At 52.1% G+C, this 22,301-nt stretch overlaps 1 protein-coding gene across 15 annotated transcripts in view; it reads right to left on the bottom strand.

Moving 5' to 3' along the window:
* tncb (tenascin Cb) overlaps positions 1 to 22,301 on the bottom strand; it is a 417,727-nt gene that overhangs the window by 85,924 nt on the left and 309,502 nt on the right. For all 15 annotated transcript variants that reach the window (XM_072488244.1, XM_072488246.1, XM_072488245.1 and 12 more), the window contains one exon: positions 14,450 to 14,603. In XM_072488244.1, coding sequence (XP_072344345.1) covers positions 14,450 to 14,603 — 154 coding nt within the window. The remainder of the gene's footprint in view (positions 1 to 14,449; positions 14,604 to 22,301) is intronic.

Here is a 22,301-nt window from a genome sequence, read left to right as displayed (position 1 = left end):
GCGGGGCTGGAATCTCCGTCCCACCGTGCCACATCTCTGTTTCAGCATGCTGGCGGGATGCTCCCTTACGTTGGCTGGTCAATGGTATTTCCCATTGTGGGGCAGCCCCACACCATAGTGAAACCCCCGGACTTTAATAGCCATCTATTTATGTCAATCATCTTCTCTGGCCCAGAAAGTGGGTAATTAAAAATGTTGAGTCTCACTCCCTCAAGTACTGAATTGTTGTTAAAACTTTAAAAACGTGGAATTGAAATTATTTTCATACCTTCCCGTTGTCTTTTTTCTCTCTTTCTCTCAATCTAATCTTTCTTTCACTTTCCTTATTTCTCTTTCTGTGCCTGATTTTCTTTTTTTTATAAATTTAGAGTACCCAATTCATTTTTTCCAAGTAAGGGGCAATTTAGCGTGGCCAACCCACCTACCCGGCACATCTTTGTGTTGTGGGTGCGAAACCCCTGCAAACAAGGGGAGAATGTGCAAACTCCACACGGACAGTGACCTACAGCCTGGATCGAGCCTGGGCCCTCGGCGCCGTAAGATAGCAGTGCTAACCACTGCGTCACCGTGCTGCCCTCGCCTGATTTTATAATGAATTCACTCATACTAACTCACCTCCCATGTCAGTCCTTATGTTTATTTCTCACTCCTTTATTCCTTTTTAAAAAAATTTAGTGTACCCAATTCATTTTTTCCAATTAAGGGGCAATTTAGCCTAGCCTGCACATCTTTGGGTTGTGGGGGCAAAACCCACGCAAACACGGGGAGAATGTGCAAACCCCACACGGACAGTGACCCAGAGCCGGGATCGAACCTGGGACCTCGGCGCCATGAGGCAGCAGGGCTAACCCACTGCACATCTGTGCTGCCCTCTCACTCCTTTATTCTTATCGGTAACCATCGGCCCCACCATTCACTGAGGTAATCCGCCATTATCAGGATGCGCTTCCAGCAAGTTAGGCTGCAAAACATTTTTACGCTGAAGCATGCAAGATAAAATCTAACTCAATGGCATATGCTGTGAGATCCCTTGTTCCAGCAAATCATGATTCAATGTGTTTCAATGCTAATTCAGTAGAATTTATAATTCTCTCCCCCAACACCATGAATTTCCAGGGTCACACAAAAATAAATGACTGCCAAAATTTTCAAACTTCATTATCATCTTTCCATCTCCAGCAGCGATATGATGGTGGGAATTCAGCTGTTTAATGGAAATATCTCAGTCTCATTATTTCACACTCTGGGTTTTTGTCTCTGCCTGTGTGCATGCGTGCGTGTGTGTATGAGTGCGCTTGTCCCTGTGTGCCTGAACGTGTGCATGTGTATATGTGTGTGTGAGCCGGTGCATACATGAGTGTGTGCCTGTGAATGTGCATTTGTGTGTCTGTGTGTGTGCTCGTGTGTCTGTGTTTGTGTGTGTATTTATGTAAAGCTCAAAGCCATCCCATCTGCAGTTCACCATTATTGAATTTAATTAAAAGCTTGTGAGTTTTAAATTATATCAAAATACAACAATGACAGAGAAGGCAGAGATACTTTAAAATATTAACAGAGACTGCTTCAGTTTAATTCCCATCTGGCTAGAATACCAACCCACAAAAAATGTTTCATGAGTTAAGACTTAAATGTTGAAAATCCTGAATGGATTTGCACTTTAACTTCCACTGCCAGATATGTATTGCTAGCTTCTTTCCAAATCATGTCAATTTACAAGATTACAAGGGAATTACAATGAGGAAAGCCGTTTAGTCCTGAGTAACTCATCCATTTAGGGTTTTAGGTTTTCGCCACTCAATTTGGAAATCCCTTCCGCAAGTTGGTCGCTCTTTGTGTGAAGAATTTCCCGAGATGAGTCCTAAGTGTACCTTTTTAACTTGTCGTATGTTCTTAATTTAATTGAAAGACAGATTTACTTTTCCTCCCCGTAACAGTCTCCTATATCTCTGTAAGATCACTTCCTCCTTCTCAGTCAGAAAATGCCAAGTCTGGCCTTCCCTCACAGACTTCAACCTCACAGACTTTGAAAATAGGGGGAATCCACAGGCATTTGCAAAAGAAGCATTTTTGTCAGCCTCTTGGGACATACTTTTCATTGAAAGGCCAGCAATTACTTTTGTGAAGAAATGCCATTCATCACTTAGGTTGGTGGTTATTTGCTTTCAAATAAAGCTCCTTGGTTCCTTAAAGGTGTTGCACAATTTGTAGATATCTTTTGAAATTAACACTGCATGGTTGAACTTATTAAGTATAATATCCCCTCTCTCTCTTATAGAATCATAGAATTTACAATGCAGAGAGGTCATTCGGCCCATCGAGTCTGCACCGGCTCTTGGAAAGAGCACCCCACTTAAGGCCACACCTCCACCCTATCCCCGTAACCCAGTAATCCCACCTAACCTAAGGGCAATTTAGCATGGCCAATTCACCAAACCTGCACATCTTTGGACTGCGGGAGGGAACCGGAGCACCCGGAGGAAACCCACGCAGACACGGGGAGAATGTGCAGACTCCGCACAGACAGTGACACACAGACAGTGACCCAAGCCGGGAATTGAACCTGGGGCCCTGGAGCTGTGAAGCAACTGTGTTAACCACTGTGCTACCATGCCCCCCCCATTATATATGGTTATATATAAAACCATATCATGTGTAGCATGAATTGTATGCTTACAAAAGTTAAAATTCACAGTAATAATGGTGATGAAATCTTGAATTTAATGTGTTGAAAAGGATGGCAGTATGGGTTACAGCTGCGATAACGTTACGTCCACTTTGAATCTAGAAGATTAAAGCAAAACATCTGGTAGCGCGCACTTGAGGTGATCTCTTAGTGCAAAGGTTCCATAATATAATGCTGGTCAGGTAGAAACTCTGAGTTGGAGAACAAGGCCAGGCATATACTGTACAGATTTTTGAATGCTCCAACATTCTTCCACATCACTACTTTATTACAACTGACAGGTGGCCATTAGCTCATTCTTTCCTAATTAAATCTATCAGTCTGCCAATTTTACTATCCGGCACCGGGAAGATTCATTTGGTGTGGGTTGTGCGTGTGTGTGTGATTTACAGCCCTGTAAAATGATCACATTCCAGAGGTCCTGTGAAAACAGCCACGTTGGGAAACCGTTCCAGTTCAAGCAGAATTTGCACTAAAATAGTGCGATATTCCCAGAACGGAATTAAAAATCAACGACTGGACAATTCCCATATCCATCGTGTCAGCTGTGCCAGTTGTTCAATTTCCACAGCAAATAAAATAAATATAATGGCAGATTTCTTGAATTATCAGAATCTACACTTCCTGGTGGTACAACTTTTGTGAGGAATGAAATTATAAATTTCTGACTATGAAATGGGTGGTTGCTGTCACATTTAACGAGCATTATTGCCTTGTTTAGGTTGCCCTTTACACAAATGTGGCAATGTTTTGTATCCCGGATATTTTGCTTGTCTGGATTTTGCAGTTGTAATGATGGTGACGCTGTCAAGAGTTCATCATCATTACCTGACAACAGCTGCTGAGGCTGTATTTTCGTTGCTGGGATCAAGTTGGAGCAGAGGTGGGTAACAGAAAATAACTGGCCCCAAAGTCATGCGTGATGGCCTCCTGCCTCTGTTCCTGACCCTGCCGATTTTCATGAGGGCGGAAGGAGAGATGGTGTTAGGGCAGGAAAGTGAGGTAACCCACATCGTTAATTAGGCTCCTTAAAGACACTTTCTACAGTCTGGAACCTTCCGTGGGATGCACAGTTTTGGGAGCTGTGTAAGAATGAATACACTCTAGCCTAATAATAATAATCTTTATTAGTGTCACAAGTAGGCTTACATTAACACTGCAATGAAGTTGTGGTAGTACCAGGTATTGCGGTACCTAAGAGGCTGATGACCATTGGTTAGACCCAGGAGTCTACCATTGGCTGTTGTACGTAGCTCCGCCCTGACAGGCGGAGTATAAGAAACGGTGCCGTCCCAGCAGCCTTAACTTTCTGTACCGAAGCTGCAGGGGAACAAGTTCTAGTAGATTAAAGCCTTCAGTTATGAAATCACTTTGTCTTGAGGGTAATTGATCGCACATCAGAGGTTACTGTGAAAAGCCTCTAATCGCCACACTCTGGCGCCTGTTCAGGTACACAGGAGAATTTTGAATGTCCAATTCACCTAACAAGCTCGTCTTTCGGGACTTTCGGGAGGAAACCGGAGCAACCCGGAGGAAACCCACACAGACATAGGGAGAAGGTGCAGACTCCGCATAGACAGTGACCCAAGCCAGGAATCGAACCTTTGTCCCTGGGAAGCAACAGTGCGAACCACTGTGCTATCATGCCGCCCACTATGGGCCTAATGCTGCTGCTGCTGTCCCAAAGAGTTGGCTATCTTATAACATCTGTTATAAGGGACTTTAAACTGTGACCAAGTTCCTATTGGAAATAGGGGGCGAGATTCTCCGACCCCCCGCCGGGTCGGAGAATCGCCGGGGGCTGGCGTGAATCCCACCCCCGCCGGTTGCCGAATTCTCCGGCACCGGAGATTTGACGGGGGCAGGAATCGCGCTGTGCCGGTTGGCGGGCCCCCCCCCCCGTGATTCTCCGGCCCGGATGGGCCGAAGTCCCGCAGCTAGAATGCCTGTCCCGCCAGCGTGGATTAAACCACCTCTCTTACCGGCAGGACAAGGCGGCGCGAGTGGGCTCCGGGGTCCTGGGGGGGGGCACGGGGCGATCTGGCCCCGGGGGGTGCCCCCACAGTGGCCTGGCCCGCGATCGGGGCCCACCGATCCGCGGGCGGGCCTGTGCCATGGGGACACTCTTTTCCTTCCGCCTTCACCACGGTCTCCACCATGGCGGAGGCGGAAGAGACTCCCTCTACGGCGCATGCGCAGGAATGCCGTGAGCGGCCGCTAACGCTCCTGCGCATGCGCCGCCGGAGATGGCATTTCCGTGCTGGCTGGCGGGGCACCAAAGGCCTTTTCTGCCAGCTGGCGGGGCGGATATTAGTCCGGCACGGGCCTAGCCCCTCAAGGTTGGGGCTGGGCCCCCCAAGATGTGGAGGATTCTGCACCTTTGGGGCGGCGCGATGCCCGACTGATTTGCGCCGTTTTTGCCGCCAGTCGGCGGACATCGCGCCGATACCGGAGAATTTCGCCTCGGGTCTCTAACATCCCTATTGGAAAAAGGGTCTGTAAAGTGTAAAATGTTTTGCTCGAATGTAATAAAAGTGGAACTCTTGAATAAAATCTGTTTCACGGTATTGAAATCTTAATGATATGAACATTCCCGGACTTATCCCTGGGTTCCGTTTGCCATCTGCCCTGGCCAATTTGAAGATTCAGATGCTTTCATTTTTTTAAGCCATGCACAGACAGGAGCCATTCGGACCAGAACAAGGTCCCCTTCCCTGGTATCCCTCCTCAGTTTCTGCCAACAATTCAGGCCAAAATCTTGCTCACAGGATAAGGTCCAACAAAAGGCCATTGTCCACCAAGTTGCACCATGGAATGCTGGGACTGAGCTCTATCCCTGCAGGTGCACCTATAATAATTTTCTGATCTCAATCATATGGCCCTGGGCAGTTGCTGAGCAGAGGCCAAATATATCCCTGATGTTAGGGGATTGGGTATCTTTTTTCAAAGGCCGGCACAGTGGTTAGCACTGCTACCTCACAGCGCCAGGCACCCAAGTTTGATTCCGGCCTTCGGTAACTGTGTGGACTTTGCACGTTCTCCCCGTGTCTGCGTAGGTTTCCTCCAGATACTCCAGTTTTCTCCCACAGTCTAAATATGTGCAGGTGAGGAGTATTGGCCATGATCGATTCATGGGGTTATGGGGATAAGGCGGGGAGTGGGCCCAGGTATAGTGCTCTTTCGGAGGGTCGGTGCAGACTCGATGGGCTGAATGGCCTCCTTTTGCACTGTAGGGATTCTACGGATTCAATGAATTGCGGTGTTTTACTTGGAACTGGTGAACTTAGTCACAGTTTAAAGACCCTTATAACGGATGTTATAAGATAGCCAACTCATTGGGGCAGCAGGGTGAGAAGAAAGCCTTGAGTAAAGTTGAAGCAGGGTCAGCCAGCAATAATTGGAGAAAACTGGGGATGGAGTGTTACATGACCTATGGCCTAGGTCTTTTGTTCCCTGGAGGTACCCAGGAAGGTTTACTCTTTGGAAGACCCACACCAGGATTGCACAGAAACTGACTGGGAAGTTTCAACACCTGTTGGGGCAATTACCCTGGGCTGGATCCTTCATTGTCGGGATTCTCTGTTGCCTTGGCAGCCCGGGGGTTTCCTGATGGCATGATGATGCCCACAATAGGAAACCCCATTGGCTGGCTAGCTGGCGAGTCGGAGAATGCCGGGGACTCACCGCACCAGACAGCCCCCGTGTCTGGAACCCTCTGAAACTCCAATGTAAAGTTGGAGACTTTGGATGGTTCTAACTGCCTTAGCAGAATAGTTGTGCAGGAATGGTTAGAAGGATTAAAACCATTTTAAACGTCTGGGTAACTGTACGATGGATTTGCCCCCAACTCTCCAACTGTTCCCCCTCCTCCACTCACCACTTACAGCCCCCACCCCTTGACTACCTCACTAACCACCGACTGCCCCCCCACCCCATGAGTATCCCTCTAGCCAGGTGATTACCCCTCTGACCCCCTCCCCCAACTCCTGACCAATCTTATCCCCTTAACTCACACACACTTACGTTCTCTCCTGCCAAATTGGCTGCAACACTTAAACTTCCTGTTGTATTACAACCAGTGCGATAGAAAAGGAAGCTGTTCCGGGAGCAGCCACACTGCGCATTCCTCAGCAGGCCCAGGTTAGATGACCCTGCGAGAAATGTGCAACTCCAGACTGAGCGACGTAAAAAGGAGCGGAGTAGCAATCTAGTAGTGATTGTCACTCCAGGGAAGATTTGGCCCTCCATCAATCAAGCGGAGGTGGAAGATACAAGAGTTTTAATGTTCCCTTTTTATTTCTTCTCAGGACACTAGGATAGCTTTTGTTTGCTTCAACTCACTTGAATACAAGTAAAGGAAAGGATCAAATGTTGACTCTCAAATTCAGTAGCTCATAAGTGGAGAATCGCAAAAAGAAACACCTCACCTGACGACCACAACTCTAGAATAATCATGGTTTCCTGGGCTGTACTAAGAATATGGATACGGTGCACAATGTGGTCAAAATCCTTTTTTTATTCTGTTAATTTTAACATAGAAATTTTGCAGAGAATATCAAAAAAGTGTAATTTGTTGGAAGTAGCTTAAAAGCTCTTGCATATGTATTTGAATACAATTTTATGTGATTTTAATGACATCACACCTGCAATAACTGTATACTGTTTTGATGCTGTTATCTAAGTGTAGCGCACAATGACTCACGAGAGACGAATAGAGATGAAGTCGATGAGGCTTTATTAAGCGTGACTTGTTCCCCGCAGTTCAGCAACAGACTGGAGCTGCGGGGAGAACTTCTGGTTCTTAAACTCCGCCTTCAGGGCGGAGCTAGAGATCAACAGCCAACCAGGACCCGGGATCTGTCAGCCAATGGCATCACGGCTTCACAGTCCCACATGACCCCTAATGCATACTACCACATTCACCCCTTGTTAAAAATGAACCCGGCGGGGTGGTGCTTCGCATGGTGGTAGGGGTTTACAAGGCTGGTCCTGGGAGGAAAAACCTTTTTTGCATGTCATTACAGTGCCCTACACTTTGCCCTACACTGGGCTATGTACAGGGTTTGTGAACTATTTACAATATTCGTAAGAAGAAAAAAAATCATTCCGTTAAAGCCCACAACATTCTTGTGTTACACCGATGCCACGAGTCGAGCGGGCGGTCTGGTCTTCCTTGTCGATCGCCTCAGCCCCGGTGGTGGTGCAGGTGCTTGTTCCAGCGTTGTCATCTCCGGGAGCTTTACGGTGTCTGCTTCTGCTTCACTCCTGGTCGGACATGGGAGGAGGACCGATCCTCCCGGGAAGGGGGCGGTTGCGGGGTGCGCCGGTGGCAGGGAGGGGGTGATTGGTGTCGGGGGGGTGTGCGTGTTGCCGGCGGGCGCCAGGTCTCGCAGGGAGACCGTGTCCTGTCGGCCGTCGGGGTACGCCACGTAGGCGTACTGCGGGTTCGCGTGGAGGAGGTGAACCCTCTCGACCAACGGGTCCGACTTGTGTGCCCGCATATGTTTCCCGAGCAAGATGGGTCCTGGGGCCGCAAGCCAGGTCGGCAGCGACGTTCCAGAGGAGGACTTCCTGGGGAAGACAAGGAGGCGCTCATGAGGCGTTTGATTAGTGGTAGTACACAGCAGCGACCGGATGGAGTGGAGAGCGTCCGGGAGGACCTCCTGCCACCGTGAAACTGGGAGATCCCTGGACCGTCGGGCCAGTAGGACGGTCTTCCAGACCATGCCGTTCTCCCTTTCTACTTGCCCGTTCCCCCGGGGGTTGTAGCTGGTCATCCTGCTCGAGGCTATACACTTGCTGAGCAGGAACTGGCGCAGCTCGTCACTCATGAAGGAGGACCCCCTGTCGCTATGGATATATGCGGGGCAACCGAACAGTGTGAATATGGTGTTAAGGGCTTTAATAACTGTGGCCGCTGTCATGTCGGGGCAGGGGATGGCGAAAGGGAAACGAGAGTACTCGTCCACCACGTTCAGGAAGTATGTGTTGCGGTCGGTGGAGGGGAGGGGCCCTTTGAAATCCAGACTGAGGCGTTCAAAGGGACGGGAAGCCTTGATCAGGTGCGCTCTATCCGGCCTGAAAAAGTGCGGTTTGCACTCTGCGCAGATGTGGCAGTTCCTGGTGACTGTACGGACCTCCTCCACGGAGTAGGGGAGGTTGCGGGACTTTATAAAATGGTAGAACCGAGTGACCCCCGGGTGGCAGAGGTCCTCGTGGAGGGTTTGGAGACGGTTTATTTGTGCGTTGGCACATGTGCCGCGGGATAGGGCATCGGACGGCTCGTTCAGCTTTCCGGGACGGTACAAGATCTCGTAGACATAGACATAGACATAGACATAGAATTTACAGTGCAGAAGGAGGCCATTCGGCCCATCGAGTCTGCACCGGCTCTTGGAAAGAGCACCCTACCGAATGTCCAAACCTCCACCCTATCCCCATAACCCAGTAACCCCACCTAATCCCCATAACCCAGTAACCCCACCCTACGGGCAATTTTGGACACTATGGGCAATTTAGCATGGCCAATCCACCTAACCCGCACATCTTTGGACTGTGGGAGGAAACCGGAGAACCCGGAGGAAACCCACGCACACACGGGGAGAACGTGCAAACTCCGCACAGACAGTGACCCAAGCCGGAATCGAACCTGGGACCTGGAGCTGTGAAGCAATTGTGCTAACCACCATGCTACCGTGCTGCCCCATCTCGTAGTTGAAGGTGGAGAGCTCGATCCTCCACCTTAAGATCTTGTCATTTTTAATTTTGCCCCGCTGTTCATTATCGAACATGAAAGCTACCGACCGTTGGTCAGTGAGGAGACTGAATCTCCTGCCGGCCAGGTAATGCCTCCAATGTCGCACAGCTTCTACTATGGCTTGGGCTTCCTTTTCCACTGAGGAGTGGCGGATTTCTGAGGCGTGGAGGGTTCGGGAGAAAAAGGCCACGGGTCTGCCCGCTTGGTTAAGGGTGGCCGCTAGAGCTACATCGGAGGCTCGCTCTCGACCTGGAAGGGGAAGGCCGCGCATCGTGGCCTTTGTGATATCCGCTTTGATGCGGCTGAAGGCCTGGCGAGCCTCTGTCGACAGGGAGAAGGTAGTGGTCTGTATTAGGGGGTGGGCCTTGTCTGCGTACTGGGGGACCCACTGGGCGTAATATGAAAAGAACCCCAGGCAGCGTTTCAGGGCTTTGGAGCAGTGGGGGAGGGGAAATTCCATGAGGGGGCGCATGCGTTCGGGGTCGGGGCCTATTATCCCATTGCGCACTACATATCCCAAGATGGCTAGCCGATTAGTGCTAAACACGCACTTGTCCTCGTTGTATGTGAGGTTCAAGGCTTTAGCGGTCTGGAGGAATTTTTGGAGGTTGGCGTCGTGGTCCTGCTGATCGTGGCCGTAGATGGTTACGTTGTCGAGATACGGGAACGTGGCCTGCAACCCGTGTTGATCAACCATTCGGTCCATCTCCCGTTGGAAGACCGAGACCCCGTTTGTAACGCCAAATGGGACCCTTAGGAAGTGGTATAGTCACCCGTCTGCCTCGAAGGCTGTGTACTTGCGGTCACTTGGGCGGATGGGGAGCTGGTGGTAGGCGGACTTGAGGTCCACGGTGGAGAAGACCTTGTATTGGGCAATCCGATTGACCATGTCGGATATGCGGGGGAGAGGGTACGCATCTAGCTGTGTGTACCTGTTGATGGTCTGGCTATAGTCTATGACCATCCTTTGCTTCGCCCCTGTCTTTACTACTACCACCTGTGCTCTCCAGGGACTATTGCTGGCCTGGATTATGCCTTCCTTCAGCAACCGCTGGACTTCGGACCGAATACATGTCCGGTCCTGGGCGCTGTACCGTCTGCTCCTAGTGGCAACGGGTTTGCAATCCGGGGTGAGGTTTGCAAACAAGGATGGGGGTTCAACTTTGAGGGTTGCGAGGCCGCAGATAGTGAGTGGGGGTATTGGGCCGCCGAATTGGAATGTTAGGCTCTGCAGGTTGCACTGGAAGTCTAATCCCAGTAATGTGGGCGCGCAGCGTTGGGGAAGGACGTAGAGCCTGTAGTTTTTAAACTCCCTCCCTTGCACCATTAGGGTCACTATGCAGAACCCTTTGATCTGTACGGAGTGGGATCCTGCAGCTAGGGAAATCTTTTGCGTACTGGGACGGATGGTCAAAAAACAGCGTCCTACCGTGTCGGGGTGGATGAAGCTTTCTGTGCTCCCAGAGTCGATCAGGCATGGTGTCTCGTGTCCGTTGATCAGCACCGTTGTTGTCGTCGTCTGGAGCGTCCGGGGCCGTGCTTGGTCCAGCGTCACCGAGGCCAGACGTGGTCGCAGTGTCTCAGCGTCTTCTTTGAACCCCATGGAGCCGTCGATGCTGGGGTCCATTGTTGTCGTCCAAGATGGCGGCGGGGGTGAACAAAATGGCCACCCCCATGCATCGCACATGGCTGGGGGGTCCCAAGATCGTGGCGGGGGTGGACAAAATGGCCACCCCCATGCATCGCACATGGCTGGGGGTCACAAGATGGCGGCGCCCATCCTCCCCTCGTGGTGGCCGGGACCCAAAATGGCGGCGCCTGCGGGTTGCACATGGGGCGCTGGGGGGGTTGGGGACCGTTTGGGATGCGCTGGACTCTTTCTTCTCCGGGGACAGCGGCGACCCCCCGGGACCGGCACACAGCCGCGAAATGGTCCTTTTTGCCGCAGCTCTTGCAAATCGCTGCGCGGGCCGGGCAGCGCTGCCGGGGGTGTTTTGCCTGGCCGCAGAAATAGCAGCGGGCCCCCCCGGGATGATCTGGCGCTTTAACCGCGCAAGCCTGTGAGGGGGGGGGGGGGGTTTGTCGCGACGGGGGTCCACGGAGCCCAAGGGGCTGCCGTGCGGTTGGGGCCGTCCACGCGGGCATTTTGCGCGGCCACATCTAGGGAGGCTGCGAGGGCCCGTGCCTCTAAGAGTCCTAGCGACTCTTTTTCTAAAAGTCTTTGGCGGATTGGGGGAGAGTTCATACCTGCCACAAACGCATCGCGAATTAACATGTCCGTGTGTTCAGCCGTGTTTACTGGCGGGCAGCTGCAGGCCCGTCCCAAAATTAGCAGCGCGGCGTAGAATTCGTCTAGCGATTCTCCGGGACTTTGCCGTCTCGTTGCGAGTTGGTAGCGTGCGTAGACCTGGTTCACTGGGCGAACGTAGACGCTCTTTAGTGCTGCGAACGCCATCTGGAAATCCTCTGCATCTTCTATGAGAGGGAAAATTTCCGGGCTTACCCTCGAATGCAGTTTCTGGTCTTCTGTGATCCGGCCGGGGGCCGTTCGGAGGTAGCCTTCGAAACAAGTCTGCCAGTGTTTAAAAATTGCTGCTGAGTTCACTGCGTGGGGGCTGATCCTCAGGCATTCCGGGACGATCCTGAGCTCCATAGTCCTTTAAGCACGCTTAATACATTGTAGCGCACAATGACTCACGAGAGACGAATAGAGATGAAGTCGATGTGGCTTTATTAAGCGTGACTTGTTACCCGCAGTTCAGCAACAGACTGGAGCTGCGGGGAGAACTTCTGGTTCTTATACTCCGCCTTCAGGGCGGAGCTAGAGATCACCAGCCAACCAGGACCCGGGATCTGTCAGCCAATGGCATCACGGCTTCACAGTCCCACATGACCCCTAATGCATACTACCACACTAAGGAAGAATATATTTTCCCCAGAGGGAGTGCAACAACATGTTACAAGGTTAATTCCTGAAATGCGAGGGTTGACCTATGAGGAGGGATTGAGTGCAATGGAGCTATATTCTCTGGAATTCAGAAGAATGAGAGGTGATCTTGTTGAAACAAATGACACTCTTGGAGGACTTGACAGGGTAAATGATAAAATGCTATCAGAACTGGGGAGGGGGGGGGGTGTCATGACCTCAGAATAATGGGTCTACCAATTAGGACTGAGTTGAGGACAATTTTCTTCATAAGTTCATAAGATTTTGGAGCAAAATTCGGCCATTCAGTCCATCGAGGCTGCTTCACCGTTCTATCAGAGCCCTTATGTTCCTCATCTGCTACCTACAATGTTACAGACCAAGAGCTGGATTGTGAAATCAGCAAGAACATCTCCTCCCTAGAACAGATGACCTAGGAGTAAGAGTGGGCAATTTGCCTCCCGAGACTACACATCCTCAATATGATCTTGGGTGATCCCATCCTGACCTCAACTCCACTGTCCTGCCCGTTCTCCATAACCCTTCAACCCATTATCAATTAAAAATCTGTCTCACTCCTCCTTAAGTTTACTCACTGTCCCTGCATCCACTTCACTCTGGGGTAGCGAATTCCACAGATTCACAACCCTTTGGGAGAAGTAGTTTTTCCTCAAATCTATTTTAAACTTGCGACCTCTTATTCTAAGATTAAGACTTCTCGTTTTAGAATACCCCACAAGAGGAAGCATCAGCTCTACGTCTACTTTATCCATACCTTTAAACTTCTTGTATACCTCAATACGATCGTCCCTCATTCTTCTAAACTCTAGAGAGTCTAGACCTAAATTGTTCAACCGCTCCTCATACGACAAATCCCTCATCTCTGGAATCAATCTAGTGAACCTCCTCTGAACTGCCTCCAATGCCACTACATCTTTCCTCAAATAAGGGGACCAAACTTGTGCACAATACTCCAGGTGCAGTCTTACCAATGGCTTGCATAATTGTAACAACACTTCCTCACTTTTATACTCAATTCCTTTTACTAAAAATGCCAACATTCCATTTGCTTTCCTTATTATCTGCTGCACCTGCATGCTCGTTTTCTGTGACTCGTGCACGAGGACACCCAGACCCCTCTGCATCAGAGCATTCCGAAGTCGCTTCCCATTTAGATACGTTGCCTTTCCAGTTCTTCACTTAGAGGCTTGCGAATCTTTGGAATGCTCAACTCAGCAGCTGCTCAGTCCTTGAATTCTTTCAGGGGATGTGGGCACTGCTGGAAATACTTGTTGCCCTTCCCTAGTTTCCCTTGAACTAAATGGTTTGCTAGGCTATTTCAGAGGGCAATTAACTGTCAACCACATTGCTGGGGGTCTCGATTCACATGTAGGCCAGACCAGGTAAGAATGACAGATTTCCTTCCCGAACCAGATAGGTTTTTAGGACAGTAGATCCTGCGAGCCGGCAAGATCTGGCATACGGGTTGCAAGTCTGGGCCCCTGCAACCAGAGATCGCAATGTCCTCATGAGGCGTAACGACCGTCGGGAAACCTGGAAGAGACTTCTCGCGGGATCGACCGACCATGTCCTGTCCCGATTCCGGTGGGACATCGCTGATAAATCGCACCCTATAGTTTTCGGCTCCAGCATTTATTAATGGAATTGAGCTCCATCAGCCGCCATGTTGAGATTTGAACCTGCGTCCCCTGGGTATTAGCCTGGGCCTCTGGATTACTAGTCCAGTGACATTGCTACTAAGCCACCATCTCCCCCTTAGTATATCTATGCCTGTGATTAATAGTTTTGCGGACACTAAGGGGATCAAGGGGGATGACAATAAGGTGTGAAAGTGGAATTGTGGTTGCAGATTATCAATGATCCTCCGGGATGACAGAACGGGATTGATGGGCTTTATAGTGTACACCTGCTCCTATTTCTTATGTGACATCATAAGTCAAGGAAGGGGGCCTTTTGGGAAGAATTCATTTAATTGATTGTTGCACGGACTCAAATTGATGGTTGTACAAGCTGGAATACAATCAAAGCAGAGGGGAAAAGTAACGGGTATTGATTTACTTACTTGTTGTCAGTCTTTGTTTAGTTGGTGGGCCACGAGTATTATTTTTCAAAATGTGAAGGCTGACTTCGTACTCCTCTCCCGGAGCCAGTCCAGTCTGCACAAATGAGACTTGTGGCTGCTTCAAGCTGTTGGAAATCTCCCCATTTTCCTCTTTCTGCAACCGAAAGAATGTTTTGGCCTTGGTTAGAAGGGCAAAGCAGCATAAAAGGAGTTTGTAAGAGGCACATTGTTTTGGTTCATTGATTCAGCTATTTCCCAGACATGCGGGTCGGTTTAATGACATTTCATGACACTATCTAGTGCAATGATATAAACCAAATGTGTATGTTAAGGCTGCCTTGTTTATGGATGAAATTAAAAACAAAAAATGCTGGATAAACTCAGCAGGTCTGACAGCATCTGTGGGGAGAGAAGCAGAGTTAACATTTCAAGTCCATAAGACCCTGCTTTTATGCCTTGTATTTTTTAGTAAGAAGCCTTACAACACAGGTTAAAGTCCAACAGGTTTGTTTGGAATCACTAGCTTTCGGAGCGTAGCTCCTTCATCATGCAGGGCCAGCATTTAATGCCCATCCCTAATTGCCCCTGGAATGGGCAGTTAAGAGTCAACCATGCTGCTGTGGATTTGGAGTCACATGTAGGCCAGGCCAGGTAAGGACAACAGATTTCCTACCCTAAACGACATTGGTGAACCAGACGGGTTTTTACAACAATCAACAATGGTTTTGTGGTCCAGATTTTTATTAAATTCAAAATTCACCATCTGCAGTGGCAGGATTTGAACCTGGGTCACCAGAGCATTACTCTGGGCCTCTGGTTTATTTATCCAGTGACAGACACATGTCATTGGTAAAGAAAGAGATTTGTCATTGAGTGCAGATTAAAATTTGAATGAAATGAAGATGAAAATCGCTTATTGTCACAAGTAGGCTTCAATGAAGTTACTGTGAAAAGCCCCTAGTTGCCACATTCTGGCGCCTGTTCGGGGAGGCTGGTACGGGAATTGAACCGTGCTGCTGGCCTGCTTTCAAAGCCAGCGATTTACCCCTGTGCTAAACAGCCCCTAATTTAGGCAGCACTTTACCACTGTTTGACATGAAGTGAGTTGCCAATCGATTAATCTCATTCCATGGTTGGACTGAGCATTACATTACGTTTTTTTATGGAGCTTGGTTATGGATATTAGTATAACATTGTTGCTACATGGAACAGTTGGAGGTCTCAGACTCAGGACTCTTGGCTTGATTCAGCCCATTAATTCTTCCGTTTTCTCTGCCCCATTACTTTAATCTGAATAAAATCCAAAGGTCAAAATTAAACATGGTCGCAAAATAAGCAGACCAGCGGACATGCATTTTGAATTAAACTTTATTTCTTTGTGCATACCATTTTCAGTTTAAGGAAACTGTTAAATACATATTTTGTAACTGAAATGAAATGAAAATCGCTCATTGTCACAAGTAGGCTTCAAATGAAGTTACTGTGAAAAGCCCTTCCTTGGCCACATTCCGGCGCCTGTTCGGGGAGGCTGGTACGGGAATTGAACCGTGCTGCTGCCCTGCCTTAGTCTGCTTTCAAAGCCAGCGATTTAGCCCTGTGCTAACCCCTGAACAAAATTATATAAATGTGTCAAATTTACCCCAAGCCTGGTGGAAAGCCTTTATCCCCAAACTGTCTTTTCGCATTTCAGACTATTGGAGCTACATCTGCATGTTTCAGCATCTTTATTTTTGTTTCTAGATGGCAGACATTTGCACGCTTTTTGCTTTTTATCTTTCCAAATTCCAATCGTAGAGCAGAGCAATGCAGAAAAGGAGGCCTTTTAACTTATCCACACTGGCTTTTTCAAAGACCAGTACGGTTTAGTATATTCAACGCACCTCCCCCCCCCCCCCCCCCCCCCCCACCTCCCCCCAACACTGTTCCCGAATTCCGTCAATCTTTTCTCCTTCAAGTATTTATCCAACACCTTTTTGAAGACTACTACTGAATCATTTTTACCATCCTATTCGGCAGTGAATTCCAAACCTCAACCAACAGTTGCTTATTGAAGCTTTTCCTTGATAGGAACAAATATACTTGCGAATTAGGAGCTGGAGAAGGCCATTCAGTCCGAAGGGCGTGCTGCGCCATTCAGTAATCCTGTGGTTGATCAGATTGTGGCCTCAACTCCTCTTTTCTTCCTACCCCCTTTCCTGCCCCGCTCCATACCCTTTGACTCCCTTGTCAATCAAAAATGTATGACATTCAGCCGTAAACATATTAAAAGACCCAGCTTCCACCGTTCTCTGGGGGAGTGAGTTCCACAAATTCGGGACTCTTCGAGAGAAAAATTCCCCTCATCACTGTCTTAAATGGGAGACCCCTTTTTTAAGCTGTGTCCCCTAGCTTGAATCTCTCCCACAAGGGGAAACATCCTTTTTGCATCCACTCGGTCAAGTCCCCGCAGGATCTTACACGCCTCAGTTCTGATTCATGCGGCGGGATTCTCTGACCCCCCCGCCGGGTCGGAGAATCGCCGGAGGCTGGCGTGAATCCCGCCCCCGCCGGTAGCCAAATTCTCCAGCACCGGATATTCGGCGGGGGCGGGAATCGCGCCCCGCCGGTCAGCGGGCCCCCCCCGGCGATTCTCCGGCCCGCGATGGGCCGAAGTCCCGCTGCTGGAATGCCTGTCCCGCTGGCAAGGACAAACCACCTCTCTTACCGGCGGGACCTGGCGGCGCGGGCAGGCTCCGGGGTCCTGGGGGGGAGGGGGTGGGACGATCTGGCCCTGGGGGGTGCCCCCACGGTGGCCTGGCCCGCGATCGGGGCCCACCGATCCGTGGGCGGGCCTGTGCCGTGGGGGCACTCTTTTCCTTCCGCCTTCGCCATGGTCTCCACTATGGCGGAGGCGGAAGAGACCCCCTGCACTGCGCATGCGCGGGGATGCCGTGAGCGGCCGCTGATGCTCCCGCGCATGCGCCGCACAGCAACGTCATTTCCGCGCCAGCTGGCGGGGCACCAAAGGCCTTTCCCGCCAACTGGCGGGGCGGAAATCTGTCCGGCGTGGGCCTAACCCCTCAAGGTGAGAGCTCGGCCCCTCAAGATGCGGAGAATTCCGCACCTTTGGGGTGGCGCGATGCCGGACTGATTCGCGCCATTTTTGGCGGCAGTCGGCGGACATCGCGCCGATTGCAAAGAATCCCGCCCCTGATTCATGGGGCGGGATTTTCCGACCCCCCGCCGGGTCGGAGAATCGCCGGGGGCTGGCGTGAATCCCGCCCCCGCCGGTAGCCGAATTCTCCAGCACCGGATATTCGGCGGGGCGGGAACCGTGCTGCGCCGGTCAGCGCCCCCCCCCCCGGCGATTCTCCGGCCCGTGATGGGCCGAAGCCCCGCTGCTGGAATGCCTGTCCCGCCGGCGAAGATCAAACCACCTCTCTTACCGGCGGGACCTGGCGACGCGGACGGGCTCCGGGGTCCCGGGGGGGGGCTTGGGACGATCTGGCTCCGGGGAGTGCCCCCACGGTGGCCTGGCCTGCGATCAGGGCCTACCGATCGGTGGGTGGGTCTGTGCAGTGGGGGCACTCTTTTCCCTCTGCCTCGGCCACAGCATTTCCCATGGCCGACGCGGGAGAGACAACCTCCCCCCCTGCGCATGTGTGGGGATGACGTCAGCAGCCGCTGACGCTTCCGCGCATGCGGGTTCTCGCGCCGGCCTGCAGAGTCCTTTCGGCCACGGCTGGCGTGGCGCCTGTGGTAGTACCAGGTATTGTGGTACCTGAGAGGCTGATGACCATTGGTTAGACCCTGGAGTGTACCATTGGCTGTATTACGTAGCTCCGCCCTGAAGGCGGGTTATAAGAGATGGTGCCGTCCCAGCAGCCTTCACTTTCTGTATCAAAGCTGCTGGGGAAAAGGTTCTAGCAGATTAAAGCCTTCAGTTATGGAATCACTTTGTCTTGAGTGTAATTGATTGCGCATCAATTTAATCTGCTACAACTTAAGTTGGAAGGATGGATCTCCGAATCAAACCGGAGTGCCTTCAGCTCAGCCCCCACGTGGATAACTCTGCTGCTATTTTTTAAAACTGGCTGGCGTGCTTTAAGGGCTACCTCGACACAGCCGCCGACACCCCCACGGAAGGACAGAAGATGCATCTCCTGCGCTCCCGGGTCAGCCCTGGGATCTACCCCCTTATCGAGGAGGCGGAGAACTATGCTGCCGCTATCGAACTGCTGGAAGGACATGACATCCACCCTGTAAACCAGGTCTATGCTCGACACCTGCTTGCGACTCGGCGGCAAAGCCCCGAGGAAACGTTGGAAGATTTCTACCGGGCGCTACTGGTGCTGGGCCGAAACTGTGGCTGCCCGCAAGGTTCGGGGAGCGAGCACACGGAACTTTTAATCAGGGCTGCTTTCGTTGCAGGTATGACCTCCCCCAATATCCGTCGAAGGCACCTAGAAAGGGACTTACAGAGGCACGGGCCCTGGCAGGGTCCATGAACGTTGCCTATAAAAACGCGCTGTCCTTTGCACCCGATTGCGCAGTGGCCCCCTGGGCTGCGTGGGACCCTGCCGCGGCAGCCCCTCAGACCTTCCTCCTGACCCCGCAAGCCTGCAAGGCTAGACGGCCCGCTAATGCCGCCAGACCCCGCTGTTTCATCTGCGGGCAGGCGAATCATCCCCGCCCGTGCTGCCCGGCCCGCACTGCCTACTGCAAAGGGTGACTTTGTGGGGGTCTGCCAGGCCCGCGCCGTGGCCGCTGTCTCCAGCGACTATGGACCGCCGCGGCAACCCTCCCTTTAGGCCCCGGCCGGCCAGCGCTCACCGCCTCCCCCCTTCCTAACGCCACGTGCGACCCACGGGCGCGGCCATCTTGCCCCCCGGACTCCACGCTGGATGGGTGGGCGCTGCCATTTTGGCCATCGCCGACGCCATCTTCTTCATCCCTGGATACCATGTGCGACCCATGGGTGATGCCATCTTGGATGGGGCCCCAGGCCCCCAGCTCAGTCGACTACACGCTGCCCGATCAGAACTCGCAACTGCTTCATCTGGCCAAGGTGACACTGGAGCAAAGTCGACCTCGGACACTCGCAACGGCTACAACGACGGTCCTCATCAACGGCCACGAGACGTCGTGCCTGATTGACTCTGGGAGCACGGAAAGCTTTGTTCACCCCGACACGGTAAGGCGCTGTTCACTTGTAACCCACCCTGTAAACCAAAGGATCTCCCTGGCCTCCGGGTCACACTCGGTGGTTCTGCCTAGCGAACCTCACTGTCCAAGGTAGGAAATACAACAATTTCCGCCTGTACGTCCTGCCGTTCCTCTGCGCACCTACGCTCCTGGGGTTGGACTTCCAATGCCATTTGCAAAGCCTGACTTTTAAATTCGCCGGCTCTATACCTCCCCTTACTGTCTGCGGCCTCGCGACCCTTAAGGTCGACCCGCCTTCCCTGTTTGCGAACCTCACCCCGGATTGCAAACCCGTCTCCACCAGGAGCAGACGGTACAGTGCCCAGGACCGGATCTTCATCAGGTCTGAGGTCCAAAGGCTGCTGGGGGAAGGGGTCATCGAAGCGAGCAACAGTCCCTGGAGAGCGCAAGTAGTGGTGGTTAAGACCAGGGAGAAACATAGGATGGTCGTAGACTACAGCCAGACCATCAACAGGTTTACGCAGCTAGATGTGTACCCTCTCCCCCGTATAGCCGACCTCGTAAACAGGATCGCACAATACAAGGTCTTCTCCACGGTGGACCTCAAGTCTGCCGAACATCAGCTACCCCTCCGCACTAGTGATCGCAAGTACACTGCCTTTGAAGCAGATGGGCGGCTCTATCAATTTTTAAGAGTACCCTTTGGTGTCACTAATGGGGTCTCGGTCTTCCAGCGAGAGATGGATTGAATGGTTGACCGGTACGGCTTACGCGCAACGTTCCCGTATCTGGATAACGTCACCATCTGCGGCTATGACCAGCAGGACCACGACACCAACCTCCGCAAATTTCTCCAGACCGCGAAAATCCTTAACCTGACATACAATAAGGATAAATGTGTGTTTAGCACCGACCGTCTAGCCATTCTAGGCTACGTAGTGCAAAGTGGAGTCATAGGCCCCGACCCTGAGCGCATGTACCCCCTTATGGAGTTCCCCCTCCCTCACTGCCCCAAGGCCCTGAAGCGCTGCCTCGGGTTCTTCAGCTATTATGCACAGTGGGTTCCCAATTACGCAGACAAAGCCCGACCCCTGATTCAGTCCACAACCTTCCCCCTGTCGACGGAGGCCCGCCAGGCCTTCAGCTGCATCAAAGCAGACATTGCAAAGGCCACGATGTGCGCTATCGATGAGTCCCTCCCCTTCCAGGTCGAGAGCGATGCATCCGACGTAGCTCTGGCCGCCACCCTCAACCAAGCGGGCAGATCCGTGGCTTTCTTCTCCCGTACTCTCCATGCTTCTGAAATTCGCACTCCTCGGTCGAAAAAGAAGCACAGGCCATAGTCGAAGCTGTGAGACATTGGAAGCATTACCTGGCCGGCAGGAGATTCACTCTCCTCACGGACCAACGGTCGGTTGCCTTCATGTTCGATAATGCACAGCGGGGCAAGATTAAAAACAACAAGATCTTGCGGTGGAGGATAGAACTCTCCACCTTCAACTACGAGATCTTGTACTGTCCGGGGAAGCTGAACGAACCTCCTGATGCCCTGTCCCGCGGCACTTGTGCCACTGCACAAGTGGACCGCCTCCGAGCCATCCACGAGGACCTCTGCCACCCGGGGGTCACTCGTTTTTTCCATTTCGTCAAGACCCGCAACCTGCCCTACTCAATCGAGGAGGTCAGGACAGTCACAAGGGACTGCCAAATCTGCGCGGAGTGCAAACCGCACTTCTACCGGCCAGAGAGGGCGCACCTGATAAAGGCTTCCCGTCCCTTCGAACGCCTCAGCATGGGCTTCAAAGGCACCCTCCCCTCCACCGACCGCAACACGTACTTCCTGAACATGATTGATGAGTACTCCCGGTTCCCATTCGCCATCCCCTGCCCAGACATGACCACAACCACCGTCATCAAGGCCCTCCAGGGTATCTTTACACTGTTTGGTTTCCCCGCATACATTCACAGTGATAGGGGGTCCTCCTTTATGAGCGACGAACTGCGTCAATTCCTGCTCAGCAAGGGCATTGCCTCGAGCAGGACGACCAGTTACAACCCCCGGGGAAATGGGCAGATAGAGAGGGAGAACGGAACGGTCTGGAAGACCGTCCTACTGGCCCTAAGGTCCAGGAATTTCCCGGTCTCCCGTTGGCAAGAGGTCCTCCCGATGGCCCTCCACGCCATCCGGTCACTGCTCTGTACAACCACAAATCAGACGCCTCATGAACGTCTCCTTGTTTTCCCCAGGAAGTCCACCTCCGGGACCTCGCTCCCAACTTGGCTGGCGACACCCGGACCCATCCTGCTTCGGGAGCACGTGCGGGCGCACAAGTCGGACCCGTTGGTCGAGAGGGTCCACCTGCTGCACGCTAACCCCCAGTACGTCTATGCGTTCCCTGATGGCCGGCAAGACACAGTCTCCCTTTGGGACCTGGCGCCTGCCGGAACCCCACGCGCACCCGAGCCATTGCCCCCACCCCCGCCTCCCCCACAGCACCTCACTGGAGGGTCAGTACTCCTGCCGCTCCTGCCCAGGCCCAACCACCCACCGACGCCCCCTACAGGCGACCCACCTCCCTGTCAATCTTTTGCCCCTACAGCGCCGCCTAGGGGTGACGAAACTGCCAGGGAGGACAATGCCACGGTCCCTGAGTCGCAACCGCTGGGACCCCCGTCAGAATCACCGCCGAAGCCCAGACACTCCAGA

This window comes from Scyliorhinus torazame, chromosome 22, assembly GCF_047496885.1.
Source record: "Scyliorhinus torazame isolate Kashiwa2021f chromosome 22, sScyTor2.1, whole genome shotgun sequence".
In the NCBI taxonomy this organism is placed as follows: Eukaryota; Metazoa; Chordata; class Chondrichthyes; order Carcharhiniformes; family Scyliorhinidae; genus Scyliorhinus; species Scyliorhinus torazame.
The sequence above is the reverse complement of the archived record's forward strand: the minus strand, read 5'-3'. Positions and strand labels throughout refer to the sequence as shown.